This window comes from Mustelus asterias, chromosome 21, assembly GCF_964213995.1.
Source record: "Mustelus asterias chromosome 21, sMusAst1.hap1.1, whole genome shotgun sequence".
NCBI classification, from domain to species: domain Eukaryota; kingdom Metazoa; phylum Chordata; class Chondrichthyes; order Carcharhiniformes; family Triakidae; genus Mustelus; species Mustelus asterias.
Window position 1 is genome coordinate 30,067,361 of NC_135821.1, and position 21,886 is coordinate 30,089,246.

Consider the following 21,886-nt stretch of genomic DNA (forward strand, 5'->3'; position numbering starts at 1 on the left):
CAGAACTGATCCCCGTGGAACACCGCTTGTCACAGCCTTCCATTCAGAAAAGCGCCCCTCGACTGCTACCCTCTATCTTCTATGGCCAAGCCAGTTCTGGCATAGGTTGGGGAAGGAAACTGCAGGGGATGGGCACAATTGTAATGTGGAACTTGTTCAAGGAACAGCTACTACGCGTCCTTGATAAACATGTACCTGTCAGGCAGGGAGGAAGCAGACGTGTGAGGGAACCGTGGTTTACTAAGGAGGTTGAATCTCTTGTGAAGAGGAAGAAGGAGACTTATGTTAAGATGAGACGTGAAGGCTCAGTTAGGGCACTTGAGAGTTACAAGTTAGCCAGGAAGGACCTAAAGAAAGAGTTAAGAAGAGCCAGGAGGGGACATGAGAAGTCTTTGGCAGGTAGGATCAAGGAAAACCCTAAAGCTTTCTATAGGTATGTCAGGAGTAAAAGAATGACTAGGGTAAGATTAGGGCCAGTCAAGGACAGTAGTGGGAAGTTGTGCGTGGAGTCTGAAGAGATAGGAGAGGCACAAAATGAATATTTTTCGTCGGTATTCACACTGGCGAGGGACAGTGTTGTTGAGGGGAGTACTGAGATGCAGGCTGTTGGACTGGATGGGATTGATGTTCATAAGGAGGAGGTGTTAGCAATTCTGGAAAGGGTAAAAATAGATAAGTCCCCTGGGCCGGATGGGATTTATCCTAGGATTCTCTGGGAGGCTAGAGAGGAGATTGCAGAGCCTTTGGCTTTGATCTTTGTGTCGTCATTGTCTACAGGAACAGTGCCAGAAGACTGGAGGATAGCAAATGTTGTCCCCTTGTTCAAGAAGGGGAGTAGGGACAACCCTGGTAATTATAGACCGGTGAGCCTTACTTCTGTTGTGGGCAAAGTATTGGAAAGGATTGTAAGAGATAGGATTTATAATCACCTGGAAAGGAATAATTTGATTAGGGATAGTCAGCACGGTTTTGTGAAGGGTAGGTCGTGCCTCACAAACCTTATTGAGTTCTTTGAGAAGGTGACCAAAGAGGTGGATGAGGGTAAAGTGGTTGATGTGGTGTATATGGATTTCAGCAAAGCGTTTGATCAGGTTCCCCATGGTAAGCTTCTGCAGAAAATATGGACACATGGGATTGAGGGTGATTTAGCGGTTTGGATCAGGAATTGGCTAGCTGTAAGAAAACAGAGGGTGGTGGTTGATGGGAAATATTCGTCCTCCCTTCAGTTCAGTTACTAGTGGTGGACCGCAAGGATCTGTTTTGGGGCCACTGCTGTTTGTCATTTTTATTAATGACCTGGATGAGGGCACGGAAGGATGGATTAGTAAATTTGCGGATGACACTAACGTCGGTGGAGTTGTAGACAGTGCAGAGGGAAGTGGCAGGTTACAGAGGGACATAGATAAGCTGCAGAGCTGGGCTGAGAGGTGGCAAATGGAGTTTAATGCGGAAAAGTGTGAGGTGATTCACTTTGGAAGGAGTAACAGGAATACAGAGTACTGGGCTAATGGTAAGGTACTTGGTAGTGTGGATGAACAGAGGGATCTGGGTGTCCATGTGCATAGATTCCTGAAAGTTGGCACCCAGGTTGATAGGGTTGTTAAGAAGGCATACGGTGTGTTAGCTTTTATTGGTAGAGGGATTGAGTTTCGGAGCCAGGAGGTCATGCTGCAACTGTACAAAACTCTGGTGCGGCCGCATTTGGAGTATTGCGTTCAGTTCTGGTCGCCGTATTATAGGAAATATGTGGAAGTGTTGGAAAGGGTGCAGACGAGATTTACCAGGATGTTGCCTGGTACGGTGGGAAAATCGTATGAAGAAAGGCTGAGGGGCTTGAGGTTGTTTTCGTTAGAGAGAAGAAGGTTAAGAGGTGACTTAATAGAGGCATACAAGATGATCAGAGGATTAGATAGGGTGGATAGTGAAAGCCTTTTTCCTCGGATGGTGATGGCTAGCACGAGGGGACATAGCTTTAAATTGAGGGGTGAGAGATAGAGGACAGATGATAGAGGTAGGTTCTTTACTCAGAGAGTAGTAAGGGCGTGGAATGCCCTGCCTGCAGCAGTAGTGGACTCGTCAACATTAAGAGCATTCAAATGGTTATTGGATAAACATATGGATGATATTGGAATAATGTAGATTAGAGGGGCTTTAGATTGGTTCCACTGGTCGGCGCAACATCGAGGGCCGAAGGGCCTGAACTGCGCTGTAATGTTCTATGTATTCATCTTGCCAGCTCTCCTCTGATCCTGTGTGACTTCACCTTTCATACCAGTCTACCATGAGGTACCTTGTCAAAGACTTTACTGAAGTCCATGTATACACATCCACTGCCTTTCCCTCATCTATCATCTTCGTCACTTCCTCAAAAAACTTGATCAAGTTAGTGAGGCACGGCCTCCCCTTCACAAAACCATGCTGTCTATCACTAATAAGCCCATTTGTTTCCAAATGTGAGTAAATCCTGTCCCTAAGAATCTTTTCCAATAATTTCCCTACCACTGACGTAAGGCTCACCGGCCTATAATTTCCTGGATTATCCCTGCTGCCCTGCTTAAACAATGGAATAACATTGGCTATCCTCCAGTCCTCTGGAACTTCACCTGTAGCCAATGAGGATATAAAGATTTCTGTCAAGGACCCAGCAATTTCCGCCCTTGCCTCCCTCAGTATTCTGGGGTAGATCCCATCAGGCCCTGGGGACTTATCTTACTTTAATACTTTTTAAGACACCCAATACTTCCTCCTTTTTGATATCGACATGATCCAGAATATCTACACACTCTGCCGTAGGCTCCTCATCCATCAAGTCTCTCTCTTTGGTGAATATTGAGGCAAAGTATTCATTTAGTATCTCACCTATTTCCTCTGGTTCAATGCATAGATTCCCTCCACTATCCTTGAGTGGACCAACCCTTTCCATGGCTACCCTCGCGCTCTCTACAAACGTATAAAATGCCTTAGGATTTTCCTTAATCCTGTTTGCCAAGGACTTTTCATTACCCCTTTTAGCCCTTCTAACTCCTTCCTTATGTTCCTTCCTATGTTCTTTATATTCTTCAAGGGCTTTATCTGTCCCAGGCCTTTTAGACCTTACGAATGCTTCCTTTTTCTTTTGGACAAGGTTCATAATATCCCTCGTTATCCAGGGTTCCTGATACTTGCCACACTTATCCTTCATCCTCACAGGTACATAGCAGTCCTGAATTCCAATCAACTGACATTTGAAAAACTCCCACATGTCAGATGTTGATTTACCCTCAAACAGCCTCCCCCAATCGACACTCTCCAGATCCTGCCTAATGTTGTTGTAGTCTTCCCCCAATTTAACACCTTCGCCCGAAGACCACTCTCGTCCTTATCCACAAGCAACTTAAAACTTAAGGAATTATGATCATTGTCCCCGAAATGCTCTCCTCCTGAAACTTCGATCACCTGGCCAGGCTCATTCCCCAATACCAGGTCTAATATGGCCCCTTCCCGAGTTGGGCTATTAACATACTGTTTCAAGAAACCCTCCTGGACACTGCTTACAAATTCTGCCCCATCCAAGCCCCTAGCACCATCAGGAACATTCTTTCTGAATCTACCCTGTCTAACCCTGTTAGAATTTTGTAAGTTTCTATGAGATCCCCCCTCACTCTTCATGTAAATACATTCTAAGCAGGTCAGAGAAGGTTTACTAGACAACATCAGTAATGGGTGGGTTGCGTTATGAGGGAAGGTTGGAGAGGTTAGGTTTGTATCCACTAGAGTTTGGAAGAGTAAGAGGCGGCTCAGTTAAAACCTTTAAGATCCTGAGGGGTATTGACAGGGTGGGAGTGGAGAGAATGGTTCCTCTTGTGGGAGAATATAGAACGATGGGTCACTGTTTAAAAATAAGGGGCCTTTATTTCAGACAGAGATGAGCAGAATTTACTCTCTCCCAGAGGGTTCTGAGTCTCTGAAACTCTTTTCCTTAAAAGGCAGTGGAAGCCGAAGCTTTGAATATTTTTAAGCAGAGCTGGATAGATTCTTGATTAACGAGGCGGGGTGAAAGGTTATCTAATTGCCCACGTTTGGCCCATATTTAATCCCTTGAAGAATATAAAGAATGTAGGAAGGAACTTAAGGAAGGAGTTAGAAGGGCTAAAAGGAATCAAAGAACAAACAAAGAACAATACAGCACAGGAACAGGCCCTTCGGCCCTCCAAGCCCGCGCCGCTCCCCGGTCAAGGATTGAATCCTGAATCCAGGATCCCCGCCCAATTTTCCAGCCTATCTACATACCAATATCCTATCCACCGAGCTGTCCCTCACAGCTACGATGCTTTGTTCATTACAACCTATTAACTTACCCCCACCCCCCCATTCCAGACCATATGATCTCCAGGGAGAGGCGAAAACCCAGAGTGAAAAACCCCAGGGCCAATATGGGGAAAAAAAATCTGGGAAATTCCTCTCCGACCCCCTGAGGCGATCGAAACGAGTCCAGGAGATCACACTGGCCCTGATCGGAAAATGCTTCCCAACCCTATTCATTTCCACTTCCACGAACACCTTATGAATTCCCTGCCCCCGCGAATCGTGCAAAGTCCTTGGCAAACAGGATTAAGGAAAACACTAAGGTATTTTATACGTATGTAGGCAGGAATGTGGGTTGAAGTTATAATCAGATCAGCCATGATCTTAGAGTCATAGTGCGGAATTTTCCCGTCCCGCCCGCCACGGGAATCGTAGCGAGCGGGACACAGACTGTGCTAAGGTCCGTTGACCTCGGGCGGGATTTTCCAGTTTTGGTGTGAGTGCGGCTGGAAAATCTCGCCCATAGAGTTGTAGAGCAATACAGCATGGAAACAGGTCCTTCAACCCAACTGGTCCATGCCGACCATAGTGCCCTCCTAGCTCGTCCCAATTGCCCACGTTTGGCCTATATCCCTCTAATCCTTTCCTATCCGTGTACTTATCCAAATGCTTTATAAATGTTGCTATTGTACCCGCCTCAACCGCTTTCTCTGGCAGCTCATTCCATACACACACCACCCTCTGTGTGAAGAAGTTGCCCCTCAGATCCCTTTTAAATCTTTCCCCTCTCACCTTAAACCTATAACCTCTAGTTTTCAATTCCCCTTCCCCGGGAAAATGACTCCGTCCGAACATCCTATTTCTGCCCCTCATGATTTTATCCACCTCAATAAGGTCATTCCTCATTTTCCTACGTTCCAAGGAATATAGCCCTAGCCTGGCCGACCTCTCCCTGTAACTCATTCCCACTAGTCCTGGCAACATCCTCGTAAATCTTCTCTGCACTCTTTCCAGTTTATCAATGTCATTAAAGCAAATTACTGCAGATGCTGGAATCTGAAACCAAAAGAGAAAATGCTGGAAAATCTCAGCAGGTCTGGCAGCATCTGTAAGGAGAGAAAAGAGCTGACGTTTCGAGTCCAGATGACCCTTTGTCAGATGCTGCCAGACCTGCTGAGATTTTCCAGGATTTCTTCTTTCGGTTATCAATGTGTTTCCAATAACAGGGTGACCAAAACTGTAGATAATACCCCAAGTGCGACCTCACCAACAACTGATACAACTGTAACATAACGCCCCAACTCCGATACTCAATGCCCTGACTGATGAAGGCTAGTGTGCTAAATGCTTTCTTCGCCACCCTGTCTACCTGTGACGCTGCTTTCAGTGAACTATGTAGTTGTACTCCTAGGTCCCTCTGTTCCTCAACACTCCCCAGGGCCCCACCATTCACTGTGTAAATCCTATCCTGGTTTGACTTTCCAAAATGCAACACCTCACAATTATCTGTATTGAAATCCATTTACCAATCCTTGGCCCACTTCCCTAACTGATCAAGATCCTCCTGTAATTTTTGATAACCTTCTTCGCTATCAACGATGCCTCCTAACTTAGTATCATCCGCAAACTTACTAACCATGTCTTGAACATTCACACCAATTTCACACCACATTTATATCAATAAGGAACAACAAGGGGTCCCAACACTGACCCCTGAGGCACACCACTAGTCACAGGCCTCCAGTCCGAGAAACAACCTTCGACCATCATCCTCTGCTTCCTACCATTGAGACAATTTTGAATCCAATTTGCCACCTCTCCTTGGATCCCATGCGACTTAACCTTCCAGACTAGCCTGCCATGCGGGACCTTGTCAAAGGCCTTGCTAAAGTCCATATAAACAGAATCTACTGCCCCATCCTCATCCATGCTCCTGGTTACCTCTTCAAAAAACTCTAAAAATTCATCAGACATGACTTCCCACGCACAAAGCCGTGCTGACTATCCCCAATCGGACCTTAATTATCCAAATGTTGGTAGATCCTGTCCCTCAGAATCTCCTCCGGTAACTTATCCACCACTGATGTCAGGCTCACCGGCCTGTAATTCCCAGGCTTCTCTTTGCTACTCTTCTTCAACAACGGAACAACATTCGCCACCGTCCAGTCTTCCTGAACTTCACCAGTGGAAAGAGATGAAGCAAATATCTCTGCAAGGGCCTCTGCAATTTCTTCTCTAGCCCCCCACAAGATCCAAGGATGTACTTGATCAGACCCAGGGGAGTTATCCACCTTTAAGGCTGCAGATACTTCCTCCCTAGTAATATGCATGTGTTCCAAGACATCACTACGTTTCCCTTATTTCTTTAGCATCCATGATTTTCTTCACAGTGAACACCGAGGAGAAATATTCATTGAAAATCTCACCCATCTCCTGTGGCTCCACACACACAGATGGCTGTGCTGATCTTTAAGGAGACCTATTCTCTCCCTAGCCACCCTTTTACTCTTCATAAAGCTATAGAACCTTTTGGGACTTTCTTTAACCTTACCTGCCAGATCCATCTCATATCCTCTTTTTGCCCTCCTGATTTCCCTCTGAAGTGGACTCTTACACTGCTTATGGTCATTGAGGGATCCACTTTTCCCCGATTGCCCAAACCCAGTGTATGTTTCCTTCTTTTTCCTGACCAGAGCCTCAATGTCCCTCGTCAGCCAAGGATCCCCAAACTTGCCAGCCTTTCCCTTCACCCTAACAGGAACATACTGCCCCCAGACTCTTGGTCACACTTTCAAAAGCCTCCCATTTCCCAGTCGGTCTTTTCCCTTCAAACAGCCTCACCCAATCGACCTCTGCTGGATCCCACCTCATGCTCCCAAAATTGGCCCTGCTCCAGTTTAGGACCTTAACCTATGAACATATATAGAATAGAATCTCTACAGTGCAGAGGAGGCCATTCGGCCCATTGAGTCTACACCCACAACAACCCCACCCAGGCCTCATCCCCATAACCCCACTTATTTACCCTGCTAATCCCTTTAAATTATGCATCCCAGGACAATAAGGGGCAATTGAGCATGGCCAATCCATCTAATCTGCACATCTTTGGACTGTGGGAGGAAACCGGAGCACCCGGAGGAAACCCACGAAGACACGGGGAGAACGTGCAGACTCCGCACAGACAATGTCCCAAGCCGGGAATCGAACCCGGGTCCCTGGCGCTGTGAGGCAGCAGTGCTAACCACTGTGCCACCTCATGTGGGCCATCCTATCTTTTTCCATAACTATTTTAAAATGAATAATGTTATGGTCACTGGACCCAAAGTGCTCCCCAACTGAACAACCTTGTTTGCGAAGAGGAGGTCCACTGTTACATCCTCCTGAGTAGGGCCTTCTATATATCGATTCAGGAAACTTTCTTGGACACATTTACCAAATTCTACCCCATCCAGGCCCTTTGCACTTTGGGTGGCCCAATCAGTACTGGGGAAATTAAAATCTCCCACTAATACCACCCTATTGTTCTTACAACTATTTGCGATCTCTCTACACATCTGCTCCTCTAGTTCCCCTTGGTTATTGGGGGATCTATAATGCGGTTCTATCAGAGTGGCTATCCCTTTCTTGTATCTAAGTTCTATCCATATGGCCGCATTTGATGAACCCCCAAAATATCCTCTCTAAGGACTGTGCTATGCCCTCCCTTATCAAAATAGCAACTCCCACTCCTCGCTTACCTGTACCCCTGTAGCATCTGTATCCTGTAACATTTGAACTGCCAGTCCTGCCCTTCTCTCAGCCATGTTTCTGTTATGGTGGTAATATCCCAGTGCTCAGAGCCAATCCACGCTCTGAGCTCTGAGCCATTATTGAATGGCGGACCAGGCTTGAGGGGCTGAGTGGCCTACCTCTGCTCCTAATTCATAGGTTCATACGGACACTGGCAGCATTTAACTGGGAGATGAGTTACTTGGAATATAGTGTTCAATTCTGGTTACCACACTATCAGAAGGGTGTGGAAGCTTTGGAGAGGGTACAGAATAGATTTACCAGGATGTTGCCTGGTATGGAGGGAATTAGCTATGAGAAGAAGTTGGAGAAACTTGGTTTGTTCTCACTGGAACGATGGAGGTTGAGGGGCGACCTGATAGAAGTCTACAAGATTATGAGGGGCATGGACGAAGTGGATAGTCAGAAGCTTTTTCCCAGGGTGGAAGAGTCAATTACTAGGGGACATAGGTTTAAGGTGCGAGGGGCAAGGTTTAAAGGAGATGTATGGGGCAAGTTTTTTACACAGAGTGTGGTGGGTGCCTGGAAGTTGTTGCCGGGGAGGTAGTGGAAGCAGATACGATAGTGACTTTTAAGGGACGCCTTGACAAATACATGAATAAGATGGGAATAGAGGGATATGGTCCCCGGAAGGGTAGGGGGTTTTAGTTCAGTCGGGCAGCATGGTTGGTGCAGGCTTGGAGGGCCGAAGGGCCTGTTCCTATGCTGTAATTTTCTTTGTTCTTTGTTCTTTGAGACAATCCCCAAATCTCTCTAAATCCCTACCACACAACAAGACACCTCTTCAAGAGGATTTTCAGCAAACTCTCTGAATACAAACACATTTTTGGAATCAAATTCCCTGATCTGAAACTCACTTGGAAGACCAACATTGTTCACTTGTCGAGATGGCTGACAGAACCACAGAATGGTACTGCACAGAAGGAGGCCATTCAGCCTACCCTATCTGTGTTGACTCTTCAACTTGGCTATTCAACTTGTCTCCCTCCCCCCAATCGCCCTTTCCTTGTAGTTTTCTTTTGCAAACATATAACCAATTCCATTCTGAAAGTTATTAATGAATCTGCTTCCACCGCCCTTTTAGGCAGCGCCTTCTAGATTACAGAAACTCATTGCGTTAGAGAAATCCCCCTTGTGTTTGATCGCACTTTTCCATCAACCTGTGTTCGCTGGTTACCAGGTAAAGTGAGGAAAATTCGGGAAGTGAAGTTGGATTTGAATATAGAATCCTGACAGTGCAGGAGGTGGCCAATCGGCCCATCGAGTCTGCACCCACAACAATCCCACCCAGGCCCTATCCCCGTAACCCCACATATTTACTCTGCTAATCCCTCTAACCTACGCATCCCAGGTCACTAGGGGGCAATTTAGCATGGCCAATCCACCTAACCCGCACATCTTTGGATTGTGGGAGGAAACCGGAGCACCCGGAGGACACGGGGAGAATGCGCAAACTCCACACAGACAGTGACCCGAGCCGGGAATGGAACCCAGGTCCCTGGAGCTGTGAGGCAGCAGTGTTAACCACCGTGCCGCCCTGCGCTAAATATCACATTTAAATTCTCACCAACGACCATGATGTTAAAATCGAATCCCGTCTTCATTGTTTTCCTTCGCATCTGCTCAATGATGGTGTCGATTCCCACATAGCCCAATAACTGTGAGCCCATGGCCGAAGGCTTCATGGGAACAGCCGGTTTGGGCTTGGGTTCTGGAACCACATCCGACATCCCGGATCCCGATTTTTTCTCCTCTTCCGAACCTAAGTGAAAATGGTGAAATAACAGTGTGAATTCCACATTTCAACAGGGTTTCATCCACAATTCTGACACTTCCACACTAATGGCCCACACCAAGGAAGAAAGCTGACCCACATTGGAACCAAATCCTGCGAGGCCTCAAGTTTCAAGATTCTCCCTGTTTTCAGATCCATCCATAGCCTCACCCTTGCCCATCTCTGTGATTTTCCTCTAACCCACCGAGACCTTATTGACACGGATAAGATGCTGATGGGACTTGACAGGGTGAATGCTGAGAGGACGTTCCCCCTCATTGTGGAATTCAGAACAAGGAGACATGGTTTCAAGATAAAGATGGAAGCTTCCCCTCCGGGCAGAGTGCAGGCCGAGGCGAGAAAACCAGCATGTAGCTCTCCAGCCCCACCGCCGAGTTTTCTCTCCAGATTCTTTGGCACTCAGTGGCGAATCCATCTGGTGGGCGTGAGGCCTAATGCAGCCATTAACAGCAGCTCCAGAGTAAATGGGACTGCATTAGAATTGTCAAGTTGTCATAGGGAGCTGTCAAAGCTGTCCAGATATTTAAACCTCTTGTTCTTTAAATCTGAAAATAAACAGCTTTAAAAAAACAAAGAACAAAGAACAGAGAACAGTACAGCACAGGAACAGGCCCTTCGGCCCTCCAAGCCTGCGCCGATCATGATACCTGCCTAAACTAAAACCGTATGCACTTAGAGTCCGTATCCTTCCATTCCCATCCTATTCATGTCTTCGTCTAGTTGCCCCTTAAATGCCGCTATCGTACCCGCTCCCACCACCTCCCCGGGCAGCGCGTTCCAGACATTCACCACCCTCTGTGTAAAAAACTTGCCTCGCACATCTCCTCTAAACTTTCCCCCACGCACCTTAAACCCATGTCCCCTAGTACTTGACTTTTCTACCCTAGGAAAGAGCATCTGACGATCCACTCTGTCCGTGCCACTCATAATCTTGTAAACCTCTATCAGGTCACCCCTCAACCTCCGTCGTTCCAGTGAGAACAAACCGAGTTTCTCCAACCTCTCCTCATAGCTAGTACCCCCCAGACCAGGCAACATCCTGGTAAACCTCTGTTTAAATAAGTGCTTGATATTTCACTCCGCTTGTTTCTTAAAAAAAAAATCATTTATGGGATGTGGCTGTCGCTGGAGAGGCCAGTATTTATTACCTATCCCTAATTGGCCCTTCGGAAGGTGGTGGTGAGCTGCCTTCCTGAACAGCTGTAGTCCCTGAGGTGTAGGTACACCCACAGCAGTGTTAGGAAGTGAGTACCATGACTTTGACCCACCGGCAGTGGAGGAATGGTGATATACAAACAGTATTGCAGACGTGGTCTCATCAAGGCCCTGTACAGATGAAGTGAAACTCCTTCACTTTCTTATTCCATCCAATAAACATTCCGGATCACTTGCTGTTCCTGCACACTGACGTTTCCTGATTGATGTACCAGGACTCTCGGATTTCTCTGTACCTCACAGCCCTACAATCCCTCTCCATTTTAATCCCATTCTGCTTTGATATTCTTCCTGACAAAGTGAACAAGTTCACATTTCCCACATTATGCTGCATCTGTCAAATTTTTACCTTTCATTTCACCTATCTGTATCGCTTTGGAGAATATTTACCTCCTCTTGACAGCTTATTTTCCTATTTATCTTTGTGTCATCAGTAAATTTAGTTACCGTACATTCAGTCCCTTCATCCAAGTCTTTGGTGTAGATTGTAAATGATTGCGGCCCCAGCACTGATCCCTGTGGCCCTCGACTTGTTCCACCTTCCCAGCCTGAACAAACACGCTCACCGCTAACCTTTGTTTCCCATTCACAAACCAATCCTTTATCCAGATAACCCCGACACCATTTGCCTTTATAGAGTCATACAGTCATAGAGGTTTACAGCATGGAAACAGGCCCTTCAGCCCAACTTGTCCATGCCGCCCTTTCTTTTTTAAAACCCCTAAGCTAATCCCAATTGCCCGCATTTGGCCCATATCCCTCTATACCCATCTTACCCATGTAACTAACTAAATGCTTTTTAAAAGACAAAATTGTACCCGCCTCTACTACTACCTCTGGCAACTTGTTCCAGACACTCACCACCCTCTGTGTGAAACAATTGCCCATCTGGACACTTTTGTATCTCTCCCCTCTCACCTTAAACCTCGAGTTTTAGACTCCCCTACCTTTGGGAAAAGATATTGACTATCTAGCTGATCTGTGCCCCTCATTATTTTATAGACCTCTATACGATCACCCCTCAGCCTCCTACGTTCCAGAGAAAAGAATCCCAGTCTATCCAGCCTCTCCTTATAACTCAATTCATCAAGTCCCGGTAGCATCCTAGTAAATCTTTTCTGCACTCTTTCTAGTTTAATAATATCCTTTCTATAATAGGGTGACCAGAGTTGCACACAGTATTCCAAGTGTGGCCTTACCAATGTCTTGTACAACTTCAACAAGACATTCCATCTCCTGTATTCAATGTTCTGACCAATGAAACCAAACATGCCGAATGCCTTCTTCACCACTCTGTCTACCTGTGACTCCACTTTCAAGGAGCTATGAACATGTACCCCTCGATCTCTTTGTTCTGTAACACTTCCCAACGTCCTACCATTAATTGAGTAAGTCCTGCCGTGGTTCAATCTACCAAAATGCATCACCTCGCATTTGTCTAAATTAAACTCCATCTGCCGTTCGTCAGCCCACTGGCCCCATTGATCAATTGGAGATAACTTTCTTCACTGTCCACTATGCCACTAATCTTAGTGTCATCTGCAAACTTACTAACCATGCCTCCTATATTCTCATCCAAATCATTAATATAAATGACAAATAACAGTGGACCCAGCACTGATCCCTGAGACACACAGTTGGTCACAGGCCTCCAGTTTGAAAAACAACCTTCTACAACCACCTGTCAAGAATTCTGTCAAGAAGCCAGTTTTGTATCCATTTAGATACCTCACCCTGGATCCCGTGAGAGTTAACCTTTTGCAACAACCTACCATGCGGTACCTTGTCAAAGGCCTTGCTAAAGTCCATGTAGACAACATCAACTGCACTACCCTCATCTACCTTCTTGGTTGCCCCTTTATCTTATGTAGTAACCTTTGATGTGGCACCTTAACGAATTGCTTCTGGAAATCTAAGTACACCACATCTACAGGTTCACCTTTATCCACCTTGCTTGTTACTTCCTCAAAGAACTCTAATAAATGAAATAGTCATTTGGTGGTGCAGAACTTGAGTATTCATTGAATCATAGAATCTACAGTGCAGAAGGAGGCCATTGGATCCATCGAGTCTGCACTGACAACAATCCCACCCAGGTCCTATTCCCGTAACCCTATATATTTACCCTCCTAGTCCCTCTGACACTAAGGGGCAATTTGGCATGGCCAATCAACCTAACCTGCACATTCAGGGGGAGATGCCTGAAAATTGGAGAGTGTCAAATGTTGTGCCTTTGTTTAAAAAGGGCTGCAGAGAAAAGCCTGGGAACTACAGACCAACTTGTGGTGGGTAAATTGTTGGAAGGTATTTTGAGAGACAGGATCTACAGGCATTTAGAGACGCAAGTACCGATTAGGGACAGTCAGCATGGCTTTGTGAGTGGAAAATCATGTCTCACAAATTTGATTGAATTTCTTGAAGGGGTAACCAAGAAGGTAGATGGGGGCAGTGCAGTTGATGTTGTCTACATGGACTTTAGCAAGGTCTTTGACAAGGTACCGCATGGTAGGTTGTTGCATAAGGTTAAATCTCATGGGATCCAGGGTGAGGTATTTAAATGGATACAAAATTGGCTTCTTGACAGAAGCCAGAGGGTGGTTGTAGAGAGTTGTTTTTCAAACTGGAGGCCTGTGACCAGCGGTGTGCCTCAGGGATCAGTGCTAGGTCCACTGTTATTTGTCATTTATATTAATGATTTGGAAGAGATATAGGAGGCATGGTTAGTAAGTTTGCAGATGACACTAAGATTGGTGGCATAATGGACAGTGAAGAAAGTTATCTCCAATTGCAACGGGATCTTGATCAACTGGGCCAGTGGGCTGACGAATGGCAGATGGAGTTTAATTTAGACAAGTGCGAGATGATGCATTTTGGTAGATTGAACTAGGGCAGGACTTACTCAGTTAATAGTCGGGCATGGGGGAGAGTTACAGAACAAAGTGATCTAGGGGTACATGTTCATAGTTCCTTGAAAGTGGAGTCACAGGTGAACAGAGTGGTGAAGAAGGCATTCGGCATGCTTGGTTTCATCGGTCAGAACATTGAATACAGGAGTTGGAATGCCTTTTTGAAGTTGTATAAGACATTGGTAAGGCCACACTTGGAATACTGTGTGCAATTCTGGTCAACCTATTATAGAAAGGATATTATTAAACTAGAAAGAGTGCAGAAAAGATTTACTAGGATGCTACCAGGACTTGATGAATTGAGTTTTAAGGAGAGGCTGGATAGACTGGGACTTTTTTTTCTGGAGCATAGGAGGCTGAGAGGTAATTTTATAGAGGTCTATAAAATAATGAGGAGCACAGATCAGCTAGATAGTCAATATCTTTTCCCAAAGGTAGGGGAGTCTAAAACTAGAGGGCATAGGTTTAAGGTGCGAGGGGAGAGATACAAAAGTGTCCAGAGAGGCGATTTTTTCACACAGAGGATGGTGAGTATCTGGAACAAGCTGCCAGAAGTAGTAGTAGAGGCGGGTACAATATTGTCTTTTAAAAAGCATTAAAATAGTTACATGGGTACGATGGGTATAGAGGGATATGGGCCAAATGCGGGCAATTGGGATTAGCTTAGGGGTTTTTAAAAAAAAAAGGGCGGCATGGACAAGTTGAACCAAAGGGCCTGTTTCCATGCTGTAAACCTCTATGACTCTATCTTTGGAGTGTGGGAGGAAACCGGGTACCCGGAGGAAACCCACGCAGACACGGGGAAAACGTGCAAACTCCACACAGACAGTGACCCGAGGCCAGAATTGAACCTGGGTCCTTGGTGCTGTGAGGCAGTAGCGTTAACCACTGTGCCACCATCTGCCCAAGTATGGCTGAAAATAGATACATTTTTGGTTGAAGCTTTTCAGTTTGCACTCATCATGGCCTTCGCAAGAATACAATGTAAAGGAAATCAACTGTACAAGAGAGTGCTGATTGGTTGGCAGTTGAACTCTGATTGGTAGAGGCATTGCTATGGAGAATGCACCAGTTAATGGTGACTGACAGTTAACTGCCAAGCATTGTTTGAACTTTGAACTAGGCAGCTTGACTCTGATTGGTCAAGCCATTGCCCTGAGGAAAGAATCAATGAATGGCTGTCATTTATTTTGTTTAACAAAAACGCAAGTGTGCCAATGCTGTGATCGGGACTGAAAATCTTAAATTGGTTGTCAGCCTAACTCTTAGCACAATCAGGATTATTTAGCCAATGTTGCCCAATTGTTGATTCACATTGAATGTTGGACACTACTTGCATTTTGCAATTGTGGATTGCTTGGGTACGGTCCGTACCTTGCCCATTGCAAACAGCCAAAGCGACTTATTGTTTGATACAATCTGCTGATCATTGGGACATACAGTTTACATACCGGGCATCGCACTGGCATTGATATTCAGATAACACATTACCCATTTGTGGGATAGGCACGTAGAAACATAGAAGATAGAACAGGAGGAGGCCATTTGGCCCTTCGAGCCTGCTCCACCATTCATCACAATCATGGCTGATCGTCCAACTCAATATTGTTAAGAGGTTGCATACATAAGGTTAAAAGTGTGGTGTTTGACAAATGTAAATATTGAAAAGAAATGCTAAGAAAACCAAAAGAAATGATATAGCATCGTGTTTCTTAAAAAAGCGTGTGACTTTGTGCCTGGGATTTTAAACTGGACAGAGCAGGGCTGCAGAAGCCAATTTTGCAACATTTGTTTCCAAAGCAGCAGCCAGAGTCCCAGCAGAGCAAAACAGGCTTTTGAATTGGACCAATGATTTTAACGCAAGCACTCAAAGACACAGAACCAATTGAATTCAAATTTGAGTGTTGTTGACAGCCACAAGCCTCTCAAATTGCAGGAATACTGTGAGGTAATTCCAGTACTTAAACCCGGACAAGGGGAGATGACAGTTAGGGCAATCTTGCCACCTCTTTAGATTGAAGGAGAGCGGTGAGTCATCTGAAACCCTGCAGGAATACATAGCTTCATCAAATCACCATCTAAATAGAAGCAGAAACCAACTCAGAAAGTATTCCAGACCCAAGCATCAGAAGAAAGTTCATACTTCCAACAGACACCTGGTATTATATTATTTGAGAGTGACGATATTCTGTAATGATTTATTTCATTATTCCTGAGTGAGTCTTGTAATTGGAACAACATTCTATTGGAGAGTTTATTCAGTTTGTTCATTGTTTTAATAAACATGTCACCACATGTGTGGGATTAGGTTGATTGGCCATGATAAATTGACCCGAGTGTCAGGGGATTGGCAGGGTAAATATGTGGGGTTATGAGAATAAGGCCTAGATAGGATTGTGGTCGGTGCAGACTCAATGGGCCGAATGGCCTCCTTCTGCACTGTGGAGATTCTATGGATTCTATGATGGAGAATGTCAGATCCTGCTTTAATTTACCAAAACCAGTAGCTTCCTACTATCTCACACACACTGACTTAAGAATACGAGGTGAGGTATATCCCTCCCCGGGGTGGTGAGGTATATTCCTCCCCGGGGTGGTGAGGTATATTCCTCCCCGGGGTGGTGAGGTATATCCCTCCCCGGGGTGGTGAGGTATATCCCTCCCCGGGGTGATGAGGTATATCCCTCCCCGGGGTGGTGAGGTATATCCCTCCCCGGGGTGGTGAGGTATATCCCTCCCCGGGGTGGTGAGGTATATCCCTCCCCGGGGTGATGAGGTATATCCCTCCCCGGGGTGGTGAGGTATATCCCTCCCCGGGGTGGTGAGGTATATCCCTCCCCGGGGTGATGAGGTATATCCCTCCCCGGGGTGATGAGGTATATCCCTCCCTGGGGTGGTGAGGTATATCCCTCCCCGGAGTGGTGAGGTATATCCCTCCCCGGGGTGATGAGGTATATCCCTCCCCGGGGTGGTGAGGTATATCCCTCCCTGGGGTGATGAGGTATATCCCTCCCCGGGGTGATGAGGTATATCCCTCCCCGGGGTGGTGAGGTATATCCCTTCCCGGGGTGATGAGGTATATCCCTCCCCGGGGTGATGAGGTATATCCCTCCCCGGGGTGGTGAGGTATATTCCTCCCCGGGGTGGTGAGGTATATCCCTCCCCGGGGTGGTGAGGTATATCCCTCCCCGGGGTGATGAGGTATATCCCTCCCCGGGGTGGTGAGGTATATCCCTCCCCGGGGTGGTGAGGTATATCCCTCCCCGGGGTGATGAGGTATATCCCTCCCCAGGGTGATGAGGTATATCCCTCCCCGGGGTGGTGAGGTATATCCCTCCCTGGAGTGGTGAGGTATATCCCTCCCCGGGGTGATGAGGTATATCCCTCCCCGGGGTGGTGAGGTATGTCCCTCCCTGGGGTGATGAGGTATATCCCTCCCCGGGGTGATGAGGTATATCCCTCCCCGGGGTGGTGAGGTATATCCCTTCCCGGGGTGATGAGGTATATCCCTCCCCGGGGTGATGAGGTATATCCCTCCCCGGGGTGGTGAGGTATATGCCTCCCCGGGGTGATGAGGTATATCCCTCCCCGGGATGATGAGGTATATCCCTCCCCGGGGTGGTGAGGTATATCCCTCCCCGGGGTGATGAGGTATATCCCTCCCCGGGGTGATGAGGTATATCCCTCCCCGGGATGATGAGGTATATCCCTCCCCGGGGTGGTGAGGTATATCCCTCCCTGGGGTGATGAGGTATATCCCTCCCCGGGGTGGTGAGGTATATCCCTCCCCGGGGTGATGAGGTATATCCCTCCCCGGGGTGATGAGGTATATCCCTCCCCGGGGTGGTGAGGTATATCCCTCCCCAGGGTGATGAGGTATATCCCTCCCCGGGGTGGTGAGGTATATCCCTCCCCGGGGTGATGAGGTATATCCCTCCCCGGGGTGGGGAGGGTCCAAAATCACGTAGCGGGAAACATCACAGTAGCCTAATCCTGCTTTCTGCCCAGAACCTTTGATCCCATTCACCCCAAGTGCTATATCCAGCCACCTCTGATGCACCATCAATCAAGCAAAGACTAGTTGTATGCAAGAACAAATAGGCTTTTATTAACAAGAACTTGGAGCCATCCCTGTCGGAGATCTGGTCCGTACTAAAGGCGAGGGGGAGGAGCCATCGCCTTTATACCCGGACCGGGGGAGGAGTCTTGGGCGGAGCCGACAGGGATGTGCCACATATACAGGTAATAACAGATACTGACTAACAGTGGTTAACCACAACAGATAACAGTGGTCTACCACAACCTCTTGAATACATTCAATGTTTTGGCATCAACTACTTCCTGTGGGAATGAATTCCACAGGCTCACCACTCTTTGGGTGAAGAAATGTCTCCTCACCTCCGTCCTAAATGGTCTACCCCGAAAGGTCTACCCCGTTACTTCACCTCTCTGTCTCTTCATTCTCTTTTATTTAATCTAATCTTTCGCTCCCTCTCTTTATTCCCCTTTTCTATCTAATCCGACTGAAATCCACTCCATTTTCTTTATATTTGTTCTTCTAATTCTTCCTTTATTCTTCGATCCCATTGGTTAGCCCGTGGGTCCTGTCGTTTACCAGGGTTCTACAAATGACGTGCTGACCCTGTTTTCAGTTTGAACTTCCAGCAATTTCCGATTTTTTTTTTGTGTTGGCCGGCGAGGGAGAGTCCTCCAATAACTGGGACAGGCCCTGAGATGCGGTGCTCCAGTAAATTCTGGGCTGGGTTTGCTCACAGACAGGTGCTCAATTCCATGAAAATAGAATAATTAACACGTGGTCAGTAGACTGTGACTAAACAAATCAGTGACAGGACAAATCATCCCAGTGTACTCTGGCGCAGAGCTGTAAGATATAATTTAAACCGACGGGAGGGACATCATTTTCCTCGACAAGGATTCGCTTTCCCTCCCCCTTCCCGTGAAAGAAAATAGTGTCCGAATCATTAAACGGAGGAAAGGGGTCCTGCGAGTGAATGGGAGAATGTTCGCTGGAACATCAACAACAGACAAGGCATTGCTATGGGTTGGAAAACAGGACAAGGGAAGGGACACGCTGATTTTATTGGCTGTGCTTTGCGTGTTGTTTTTCCAGCTCAGCAGATCTGAGCAGTAATTCACTCTGGTTCAATTGCCAAGTGGAGATGTCCAGCATTAATCACGCGCTTTATGTAACCACAGCACATGGCTCAGCATGTTCTAGTCCCCCTGTGCAGCCATCGTACAGCAGCCTGCTTCCCCGCGCTTTGCTCCCGAGCTGCTAAAGCTCCCACTCCTTTCCCAAAGGACTGGAAACCCACATTCTCAAGAGTGACAGCTGACATCATCAGAGTCATAGAGTTATAGAGTTTTACAGGCCCAGCTTGCCCATGCCGCCGCTTGTTTTTTAACCACTAAGCTAATCCCAATTGCCCGCATTTGGCCCATATCCCTCTAGATCCATCTTACCCATGATGTCATGTTGCAGCTGTACAAAACTCTGGTGCGGCCGCACTTGGAGTATTGCGTACAGTTCTGGTCGCCGCATTATAGGAAGGATGTGGAAGCATTGGAAAGGGTGCAGAGGAGATTTACCAGGATGTTGCCTGGTATGGTGGGAAGGTCTTATGAGGAAAGGCTGAGTGACTTGAGGCTGTTTCCGTTAGAGAGAAGAAGGTTAAGAAGTGACTTAATAGAGGCATACAAGATGATCAGAGGATTAGATGGGGTGGATAGTGAGAGCCTTTTTCCTCGGATGGTGATGGCTAGCATGAGGGGACATAGCTTTAAATTGAGGGGTGATAGATATAGGACAGATGTCAGAGGTAGGTTCTTTACTCAGAGAGTAGTAAGGGCGTGGAATGCCCTGCCTGCAGCAGGAGTGGACTCGTCAACATTAAGGGCATTTAAATGGTTATTGGATAAACATATGGATGATATTGGAATAGTGTAGGTTAGAGGGGCTTTAGATTGGTTTCACTGGTCGGCGCAACATTGAGGGCCGAAGGGCCTGTACTGCGCTGTAATGTTCTGTGTTCTATGTTCTACCCATGTAACTATCTAACCGCTTTTTAAAATTCAAAATTGTACCCACTTCTACTACGACTTCTGGCAGCTCATTCCAGACACTCACCACCCTTAATATCATTTCTATAATAGGGTGACCAGAACTGTACACAGTATTCCAAGTGTGGCCTTACCAATGTCTTGTACAACTTCAACAAGACGTCCCAACTCCTGTATCCAATGTTCATGTTGCTTGAACATCTTCCATCCACCTCACTGACACAGAGACACTCATTGCAATGGTACTTTGTTAAAACAACTAGAATTACCGCTCCTTTAAAACAGAGATGAGGAGGAATTTCTTCAGCCAGAGAATGGTGAATCTGTGGGACTCTTTGCCGCAGAGGACTGTGGAGGCCAGGTCATTGAATGTCTTTAAGACAGAGATGGATAGGTTCTTGATTAATAAGGAGATCAGGAGTTATGGGGAAAAGGCAGGAGAATGGGGATGAGAAAAATATCAGCCATGATTGAATGACAGAGCAGACTCGATGGGCCGAGTGGCCTAATTCTGCTCTTACGGTCTTGTACATTAATCAGAAAGGTTGATGAGATACAAGCCTTTATATCACTTAGAAACTAGAATACACGAGGGGTAAATGCTTCAGCTAAGTAAACCCTGGTTAGATCACACCTTTAGGTTTGATTTGATTTGATTTATTATTGTCACATGTATTAGTATACATTGAAAAGTATTGTTTCTTGCGCGCTATACAGACAAAACATACCATTCATAGAGTACATGGGGGGAAGGAAAGGAGAGGGTGCAGAACGGGCGGCACGGTGGCACAGTGGTTAGCACTGCTGCCTCAGAGATTGATAGACAAATGTGAGATCAATGTGTTAAAGGATATGGAAAAAGGCAGATATACAGACCGAGGCCGAGAATCAGTCATAATAACATGGAGTGATGGAACACACAGGGTTGGCTAAATGGCCACTTGTGTTCCTATGTTTCGATAAACGTTCAACAAACTTTATCCATAGAATTACTACAATGCAGAAGGAAGCCATTCGGCCCATCAAGCCTGCACTGACAACATAGGAACTTAGGAATTAGGAGCAAGAGTAGGCAATTCAACCCTACGAGGCATGTCCACCATTCTATATGATCATGGCTGATCTAGAAACATAGAAACTAGCAGCAGGAGTAGGCCATTCGGCCCTTCGAGCCTGCTCCACCATTCATTTTGATCGTGGCTGATCATCGAATTCAATATCCTGATCCCTCCTTCCCCCCATATCCCTTGATCCCTTTAGCCCCAAGAGCTATATCTAATTTCTTCTTGAAATCAGACAACATTTTGGCCTCAACTACTTTCTGTGGCAGTGAATTCCACACATTCACCACCCTCTGGGTGAAGGTATTTCTCCTTACTTTAATCCTAAAAGGTTTATCCTCAAACTAAAAGTTAAAGTTTATTTATTAGTCGTAAGTAAGGCTTACATTAACACTGCAATGAAGTTACTGTGAAATTCCCCTAGTCGCCACAGTCCAGCACTTGTTCGGGTCAATGCACCTAACCAGCATGTCTTTCAGACTCTGGGAGGAAACCGGAGCACCCGGAGGAAACCCACGCAGACACAGGGAGAATGTGCAGACTGCACACAGACAGTGACCCAAGCTGGGAATCGAACCCGGGTCCCTGGCATTGTGAGATAGCAGTGCTAACCACTGTGCCACCATGCCGTCCCTCGTTCTGACCCCTAATTCTGGACTCCCCCACCATTGGGAACATTCTTTCTGAATCCACTCTGTCTAACTAACCCTGTTAGAATTTTATAAGTTTCCATGAGATCCCTTCTCACTCTTCTA

At 46.5% G+C, this 21,886-nt stretch overlaps 1 protein-coding gene across 3 annotated transcripts in view; it reads right to left on the reverse strand.

The window, feature by feature from the left end:
- The window catches only part of septin3 (septin 3), a 102,229-nt gene that overhangs the window by 50,207 nt on the left and 30,136 nt on the right, over positions 1-21,886 (reverse strand). For all 3 annotated transcript variants that reach the window (XM_078237681.1, XM_078237679.1, XM_078237680.1), the window contains exon 2: positions 9,641-9,835. In XM_078237681.1, the coding sequence (XP_078093807.1) occupies positions 9,641-9,803 (163 nt within the window). In that variant the 5' untranslated portion in view covers positions 9,804-9,835. The remainder of the gene's footprint in view (positions 1-9,640; positions 9,836-21,886) is intronic.